Here is an 8737-nt window from a genome sequence, read left to right as displayed (position 1 = left end):
TCATTGAAACAACCAAACTATTGATTGGTGGTATCATACATAACACAATTGATGATTCCTTTAGAAAAGCAAGACACTTGTAAAAAATATATGCAATGTACCTGACACAGAAACATTTTTCATATCTGAAAGTTAACTGAACATGAAGTAGCATATTTCAGCTCCAGTTTTAAAATTTTGAACAACACTTATTTTTCTAAATATACAACAGGAGTGTAGGTTCATGCACTCATGTCAGCGATGTTTATTTATTTTACCATATCACTTCCTAACTCACTGTATTGTTTCCATTCATTTCCCTATGAACAATTTCACTAGGTTTCATTCGATTTAAATATTGGGCAATGTCTGTGTTATAAAATGGGGGTCAGCTTAATGGACCATTATCATCACCTGTCCACCTGATTTTCATCCCATTGGTGCATTTGGCAATGTCTGAGATAGCCACATAGACATGCTATCCTTCTCGACTTTCCCCCCAATTGTCATTCCGTTCAAGTATTTGACAAGGTATGTGATATAAACTGAGAGTCAGCCAGATGAGCCGTTCTTCTCGCCTTTCCACAACGAAGTCATTTCATTCATATACTTGTTGGTGTCTATTAATTAACCTAAGGTCAGCTAAATTAGCCAATTTTCTCACCTTTCAGTCCAGAATCAGCATAAACGTAATTGGGAGCGATAAATGGTACCTTCGAGATCACCTTATCAGGAGGCGAACACTCTCTCCAGAACCCAAAACCATCGGATAAAACACTGACACCCCATTTCTCATTAATAATGCCTGGGCATTTGAAAACATTGAACAAGTGCAAAGGCTCACTAAGATATACACAAAATGACTGAATTAAAAAGAAGATGTTTCATCTGCATTGTTTGCTGAAATAGAATATACAAATACAAAATATAATAGTTGCGTACATGCAGCATCGTGGTAAAATTAATATCGCATGTTGTTGTAATGGTCAGTTAGTACAGTTGGCATGGGATATAATCTTACATAACATACCAAACTAACACACACACACACACACACACACACACACACGCACACGCACACACGCACGTACACACGCACAATCTATTTGAATATGCACAGCGAAGACGATTCGACCACATCGTATGTTTAAAATCACCACAGAGCTGTTTAATCGGGCAAGAACTTTCGTTGGACTCTTAATACAAGATATCAGTGAGCAGTCAGCATCCCACAAAGCATCATTGGACATTCTTAGAACGACTGTGCCTAGTGGTATCGTGTTTGCTATTAGCTAGGATATTAAACTGAGGAAATATGGCAGAACAACAATTGGACAGTAAAAACCATAAAAGGAAGGTTGCCTTTGGTATTGACGAAAGTGAACATTCAGAACAGGCACTTCAATGTGAGTACTTTCGTTTGAAAGCAACAACCTTTTTCATCGTGAGTCTCCGGGGTCCTACCGGCTTTCAGACAAATATTCTTTTCCCAGTGTTTTTAGTCACTCGATTTGTTTATGCTAGACAACAAAATACGAAGATACGTGTTTCAATTGATAAAACTCATGTCTACTTAAAAAGATAGTAAAAGTATCATATTGATCTTTATATGACTCAAGAAACCACTTAGTCTCACTAAAGGCTTGCTTGCAATCACATTCCCTGGAAAAAAGCGTGCATTATAGGATGGCTCTTGGTAGATCTTATATATAATGAACATTTTGTAGCGAAATCATTGATTTGACCACAGGTGGCAGACGCAAATTGTGTGTCAAGTATTTTTAAGCTAGGAAAGTATAACAAGAGTTTACTTCTATCCCGTGTGCTTTTGGCGATGTGACAGTATCAAAGCATTCAGAATTTAACAAACTAAAATAGTTTACTTACGATCTAAATCTTTGGCCGTGGATCGTGGTCATATTTAAAGACATTAATAGATATTCTAAGAAACAATTATCAGATTAAATCTGGCATGTTATGCTAAGAAATTGAGTTCCTTGTATGAGGACGCAATACTTCTTAATTAGTTTCATTTGATTTCAATAGGTTCCGGGAAAAATATTTACCGTCTTTATAGAAAATATAATCGAAGGGAATTGAAGCGAATAATAATAAACAACATACACAAGGACAAGAAATTAGTATCACACTAAAAATATATTCAGATTAAGCAATAATGTAAAGTGTAATAATATTTACGTTCAAACTAACACAATCGTCTTGTCTGTGTCTATGAGTCTTCAATATGTCTTACTCAGATCAATGTAATCTAAATCGGACATATTGTAAAAATATTATATGGGTATATTATTCATGGTTTAATAACCGATTTCTGATTACTGTTTATCATAATCAGTTTTGATTACCAGAATATGTAGCTATTACGCCGACCAAACCGGAATACAGGGTAAAAGCCCGACTTCCTGAGCGAGTGGACGTCCATTAAGAGGAATGTAATTCAGTAACCTTCTTGAAGGATAACGTTTCGCTGTTTGTTCAGAGAAATATCTCTTTTTATTGTCATTGCTCCTGTCTAGATTCGATAATAATTAAGTTACATTCCCTGCAAAAGCCGTGCAGTGAGAGGTATAATGACAGCTTTGTTTTTTCGTGTTTGACATTCATAGATGAGACCAAACTAGAAGATGTAATTTACATGGACATATTCAGTTGCCAATTTTTATCAAACATTAGCGCTCATAGAACAGTTAAGGTTTTGTTAGATTTCGAGCTTTTTGAAAGCCATTTGTGCACATTGTATAGCGCGTCTGACATTGCAGTACCCAATAAAATATATTAAAATCACACTTGTGTTGAAAGCTTTTATGCTTCTTTTATGGACCTTTCAATATTTACATTTTTTATATATATAACGCGTATCACTCTGTGTTGTTTAATGTAATACGTATATTCAATGATTTGCGTGTGCATTTTGGAAATCTTATTTTTATATTTATAATTTTTATCTTTCGGCATATATCTTGCGTTTGTGCGTGCCTGCATGCGTGTTTAAAAATAAAAATATATAATGCTATCGCGGGATGTATTGACGGGACTAGACACAAGATGGTCCCAAAATTGGCAAAAACTGTATTTCTCAAAACAAGCCTAGGAGTGAAATTACAAGCTAGTATAAGGCCTATAAAACTGTTTTATTTAAACATCATTGACATGATAAAAATAATATTTCGTCGCTGTCTAAGCAAAGCTTGACAGTTAAGCACATAAGGGTTTCCCTATTTAAAGTGTGTATATTTAGCATGTGAAAATCCCGTGATCAGTACAAAATTACAAATCGCTGTTATTTTTTAATTTACGTGGTAGACAAACTCAGCAATATCTTCTTCTTCTTCTCATCATTGTAATTATTCACAATTTAGAATCCTGACTAGATATGTTCATATTCTTATTGAGCGAATTTGAAAGATATCTTCCTAAGCGAAAAATTGAACCTCAAATACTTTATGAATACGGCCATAGTGCCGGGATCCTAATAGAAATCAAAACAAACCGGCTAACTAAACCAAGCTGGTATTTTATAAATTGTTTAACGCGTTTTTGTTATTAATACACAATGTAATCGTCAGTACCTCTGTAAAATAACAACGTGCCAAGGGCCAGAAATAAATTCTCAGTACAGTATAGAATAGTTCAGATCTTAATAGCTTATGTCTTTCCATGGTACGATCTTAATTAGTTTTCCATGATTATTATTTCAACATTTGAATTGCATTGGAACGGCATCACAATTGGGCAGCTGATCAGCAAAATCTGAATTATTGCTGTAACTTGGGGAACACCAAAATGCTCGCATTCTCTAAACAAAAGCTCGTGAATTGGATTTTCCAACCATTTTGAAAGCTTATTACAGCAATGAAGGCCGTGTAACAAAATAAAAACACACAGCAGCAAGCTGCCTGGCATTAATCAATGAACAATCTGCTGTAGTAAACCCCCCCCCCCCCAATTAAACGCAAACCAGATTAAATATTTTTGTGGATAATCAGCGTCATTCTAGCTGCTGGTAATAACGTATGTGCCAAGTCTTGATATGTGCGTGTGCTGGTCATGTTTCCCGTGATTGTTTCAGGGTACTTTGACAACGTGATGCGGCCAGATGACTATGTCGTGCTTATACACACTCCAGAACTGTATGATTTCTCCATGGCCAGTAGGTTTGCATTGTACAAATGTTGTGAAAATGTAAACATAAAAGAAAACTGTAGCTTAAACTGATTTAAAATCGGTTCACAATTCAAGTAAACTGTCTTCAAATTGAATTCGGGATGTGTTTTAGTGTGACATTTTGTCTTTAATACTTGAATTTCGAAGATCAGTTCAAACTTGGCTTGCCTTTTTGTATCTGCTATTGATAAATATGAAATATTATGATAGTACTTTTTTGCAAGGTTTCTAATACATCATTGGTTCTATTTCTCCCTAGGCCCGGTTGTTGTTGATCAGCTACTGAAGGAGCTAACAAAGAAAGTGACAGCTCTAGAGAACAAGTACAAGGAAATTGTACAGAAAAGTAAGGTAAGCCGGAACAAAAACGATATTCAAGTGACCATTATTAGATCTAGTGGCGAAAATGTGATAACAATTTCATTTAATAAAAGGTGACGAGAACTGATAGCTACGCGTACGAGCCTTTTAAATCATTACTTTTCGCAATATTTGTCTTCCCTTCTATTTTCAAATAATTAGGTATTTAAGTGTGTGTTTTTTTCCAAACAGCTGACAGGCAAGTTCCGGACTGGTCAAGGGAAGCCAGGCGAGGTTGTTTGCAAAATCGCAGAGGAAGAGAAGTGTGAGCTCGTGGTCACCGGCACGCGTGGATTCGGAACAGTCCGGAGAACATTGCTCGGCTCCGTCAGCGATTACATCATCCACCACTCGCACGTGCCCGTTCTCGTTGTTAGGACTAGCACCCTTCACCGATAGTGCCCGTTCGTCTTTTGAGTGTATGTTTATGGAAAGGTTGTGTGTGACTTACGGTTGTTTGTAAATTGACATAAAATGGACAAAAGGCAACACTATAATCCTTTCATTATACAAAAGGTTGACTGGTCCATGTATTCCCACTTTCAAATTATATAACACACAAGGGGTTATGAAATTTTTGTTTTATGTTGATCTTGCGCCATGATTGAATTAGGGTCACATCAAATAACCAATGGTATACGACATTACAATTATGTTTTACAAATGTATGTAGTTGATAACAAAACATTCTCAGCTACAGAAAGTATTAGCAATTTTAAATCGTGAAGGTTAACTCATCAGAAATTAAATTTGAAGACTGATCTTTTGTTTCTTGTGCCAATTCTGTGTGCACAAAGGGGGGCACACTTGTCAATTTCACATGAAGCGCTATCATGAACAAGTTAAATCCATAAACCTTGCCTTAATTAATTCAGTATTGAGGACATCCATAGTTGAGCACTTCCATAAAATCATAAAGGCGTTTATATATGTATGACTGTTGTTAAATCTTTACTCATGACATTATTTCTTAAGGTCTGATTACTATCACTGATCGATGTGTATTGTCTGACATTAGTGATATTATATCTCAGTCGGACCTATAGTTCTGGTGTGGTTTGTCTACCTAACAGTTTATAGGTGTATGTTCATTTTATTGATTAAGGACCTTCAACAGTTTTCAGTCGCTTAAACGACCAAAACATAAAACAAATCATAGTTTTTGTTTGAGGTTTAATAAAGCATGGACAAAACAAAGATATGTTGCAACAGAATTAGGTGTAATTAAAAGTTGATTAGATTTTACGAGAATTAATACCGATTTACAAAATGTATATGTTTTTGTGTAAAAATAGTCGAGAGAACAAATTCAATATTGCCATGTGGCTTTGTGGTAATTGTATCCATTTTAAGAATTAGATTTGCACTTTGTAGCCAGGAAATGAATTTTAATCAATATGTTTCACTAAAATATTGAATGTCTTTCTTATTGGAAGATATATAACCCGGAAATCTTATCACATTGTTAATTGTGAAATAAAATGTAAATGGCTTTTGATAAAAACTCAGATAAAACCTTGTGTTGTCAGATTTGCTTAACTACTGTTTATCCCAAAGCATGTTGCAAAGGATGTATGTTTTTCATGGTTTTATCTTTGGTAATTAGTTAATAATATATATGCAAAAAGCTACAGAAACATGCTCAGTAGCAAAATGTTTAAACATAAACCCGAAATTGAAGTTATTGTCAATAACTTGAAAATTGAAGGGTATTTTTTCTGTTATATTCTTAACCGTGAGACACCTTTCGTGCTCTATTTTCTTTACAATTTAGGGTTATTTGTTGGCAAATTTTCAAATGTTTACTGTTTGCATAACGAATGGTTGTGTTAAAGTTTAAAGTATAATTAACGAATTGAATTTCTCATGTATCATGTTGCATTATATGTATAATATATATTTAGTGTATACAAGTATTTACATATTCCGATTTATAATCATATTGTGCATACATCTTTATACAAACATTGATATGCATGGATAGTTGTTGTTCTTATTACCTAGGTCGTTTTACAAGTGTGACATATCTGTTTCGATCCTTTGCTGAACAGAAGAAAGGGACATGCCATTTTACAGCTAACCTGAACGTCAATGCACCCTTACTTAAATGACTTTCTAAACACAAAAAGAGAAAGTAGAACAAAATATGAAACTAGCAGTTTCTATTTATTTAGATTGCCATTTACAAAAACGGAAGGTCAATACTCAGTTTGTTCAGCAGCGCAGGCTTCAGTGGGATTGTGTTATAAAAACCACTGTTCAAATGATTCTGTTCAGAAGAATCAGACAAAATCACTGTGTTTGTCATAACGACCGGCATACGTCACTTAACATATTGAGTATTATTACATTCAGGGGAATCACTATGTATATATAAGCAATATACATCTATTCAGGCGAATTACAATGTACATATTAACAACATAAATGCATTCAGGAGAGTCACTATGTACACTATTAACACTATAAATGCATTCAGGTCAATCACTATGTACATAGTAAACACTATAAATGCATGTAGGGGAATCACTATGTACATACTAAACACTATAAATGCATTCAGGGGAATCACTATGTACATACTAAACACTATAAATGCATTCAGGGGAATCACTATGTACATAGTAAACACTATAAATGCATGTAGGGGAATCACTATGTACATACTAAACACTATAAATGCATTCAGGGGAATTACTATGTACATACTTAACACCATAAATGCATTCAGGGGAATCACTTTGTACATTATGTTCGTGTTATCGTTCATCCCGCACTGCTCTTGTTAAAATAACTGACAATTACGAAAAAACACAACAAACAACAACATTGCATTTTGCAAAGGCAAGCGCCCATTTTATATCGAAGCGTAGTATAGTTATGCAGACTTTGGACTTCAGATGCTGATGTACCAATAACTATTGTTGGATAATCGAATATGTTTCATAATCGATACTCGAATCGAAACGGACAACCATAATCGATCATCAAATCGGAAATAATTGAAAATGTATTTCCTCAAGAACTATTGCTATAAATGTATCATTTTTTGTTTATCAATCACTTATTTTAAGCAATATTTATTGTGTATAAGTACAAAAAGCAAATACATAAATGACATGAATAAAAAGTATGGATTGAGGATATGGCTAAGCTTCATACCTCTATCCTTCTCTGTCATTTTACATATGTGGTAAACAGTGTAAAGAACGTTTTACCGATTTTAAATACAGGACAATGAAGTTCGAGGTCTGTAATAATTGCATCAATAGTAAAACGATTAAAATGAATCACTTGTCGTTCCTTGTTGTGAGTGTGGTCCAATAATTATGTTTTCTTTTAATATTACACAGATGTACTACATTTCATAAGTTTTTAAATTCTGTCAACTGTTCCTTAATTTATGTAGCTCCTAAGTATGCATTATTGAAATGGTCTCAAATGTAATGACAGGATAATAAAACAAATGAAGGTCAATAATTTTGTTCGTTAATGCAAACATTTTTGATAGATAACATTTTATCAACAACTGAAGTTATACGCAAGAAATATAATACCATTCTATGAAAATCGAATATTATGGAATGTGACTGTCTGCAATGTTTGGTGAATATTGACTATTTTATCGATTACGATCACTAATTTCCTTTCTTACATCTTAATAAATAAAACTATTTGTGTTTGGTCCTTTGACTTATTTTCATTTGGCATGTCGTGTGAAAGGTTCTTTTAAAAAATTATGTGTAATTTCTCTTGATTAAAGTATCCAACAAATTATTGAACTATTGCACCTGCCATTGTGTTGAGACTGAACAGCATCAACGCAAAAACATCAGTATACATCGTAAAGGTTTCATTCTAGTACTTCTAATGATACGGGCAGATACACTATGTTGGAAAAGAGGCAAAGAGGCAACCGATTTGCAAAACCACCTGTAGCATAAGATTATTTTTTTGTTCTTGAAGACATTAAAAGATGCAGGTGGTGGCACTTTTATAACGGTGGAGAACACAGCAAGTATGTATATTGTGTTAGATTAAACAGGAACCAAAAAGAATGCATTTTTGCAAAATTTATTTTGCTACAAAAACAAATTAAAATCGAATATCGAGAAAAAGATCTAAATTAAACATCTTTGAAAACAAGTGTTGCATATATAACTGGTGTACATGCACATTTTGTTTTCGGTGCATACGATTTAATGCACTAGTG

The 8737-nt window shown here is 34.1% G+C and overlaps 1 protein-coding gene across 1 annotated transcript; it reads left to right on the top strand.

The window, feature by feature from the left end:
* The first annotated feature begins 1256 nt into the window (after window positions 1-1256).
* Window positions 1257-6447, top strand: LOC128217224 (universal stress protein in QAH/OAS sulfhydrylase 3'region-like). The gene is made up of 4 exons (XM_052924205.1): window positions 1257-1385; window positions 4070-4150; window positions 4424-4515; window positions 4717-6447. Exons 1-4 carry the CDS (start codon window positions 1295-1297, stop codon window positions 4921-4923), a joined length of 471 nt encoding a protein of 156 aa, XP_052780165.1. The 5' UTR covers window positions 1257-1294; the 3' UTR covers window positions 4924-6447.
* The last annotated feature ends 2290 nt before the right edge of the window (window positions 6448-8737 follow it).

The sequence above is a fragment of the Mya arenaria genome, chromosome 14, assembly GCF_026914265.1.
Source record: "Mya arenaria isolate MELC-2E11 chromosome 14, ASM2691426v1".
Classification (NCBI taxonomy): domain Eukaryota; kingdom Metazoa; phylum Mollusca; class Bivalvia; order Myida; family Myidae; genus Mya; species Mya arenaria.
Note: the sequence above shows the minus strand (reverse complement) of the source record. Positions and strands in the feature narration are given on the sequence as shown.

Excerpts from the sequence above, each read along its gene's own strand:
- LOC128217224 (XM_052924205.1), top strand. The coding sequence starts at position 1,295 with ATGGCAGAACAACAATTGGACAGTAAAAACCATAAAAGGAAGGTTGCC. Across the intron at positions 4,151-4,423 it reads GTATGATTTCTCCATGGCCA|GCCCGGTTGTTGTTGATCAG; the intron begins GTAGGTTTGCAT and ends ATTTCTCCCTAG. Across the intron at positions 4,516-4,716 it reads AAATTGTACAGAAAAGTAAG|CTGACAGGCAAGTTCCGGAC; the intron begins GTAAGCCGGAAC and ends TTTTCCAAACAG.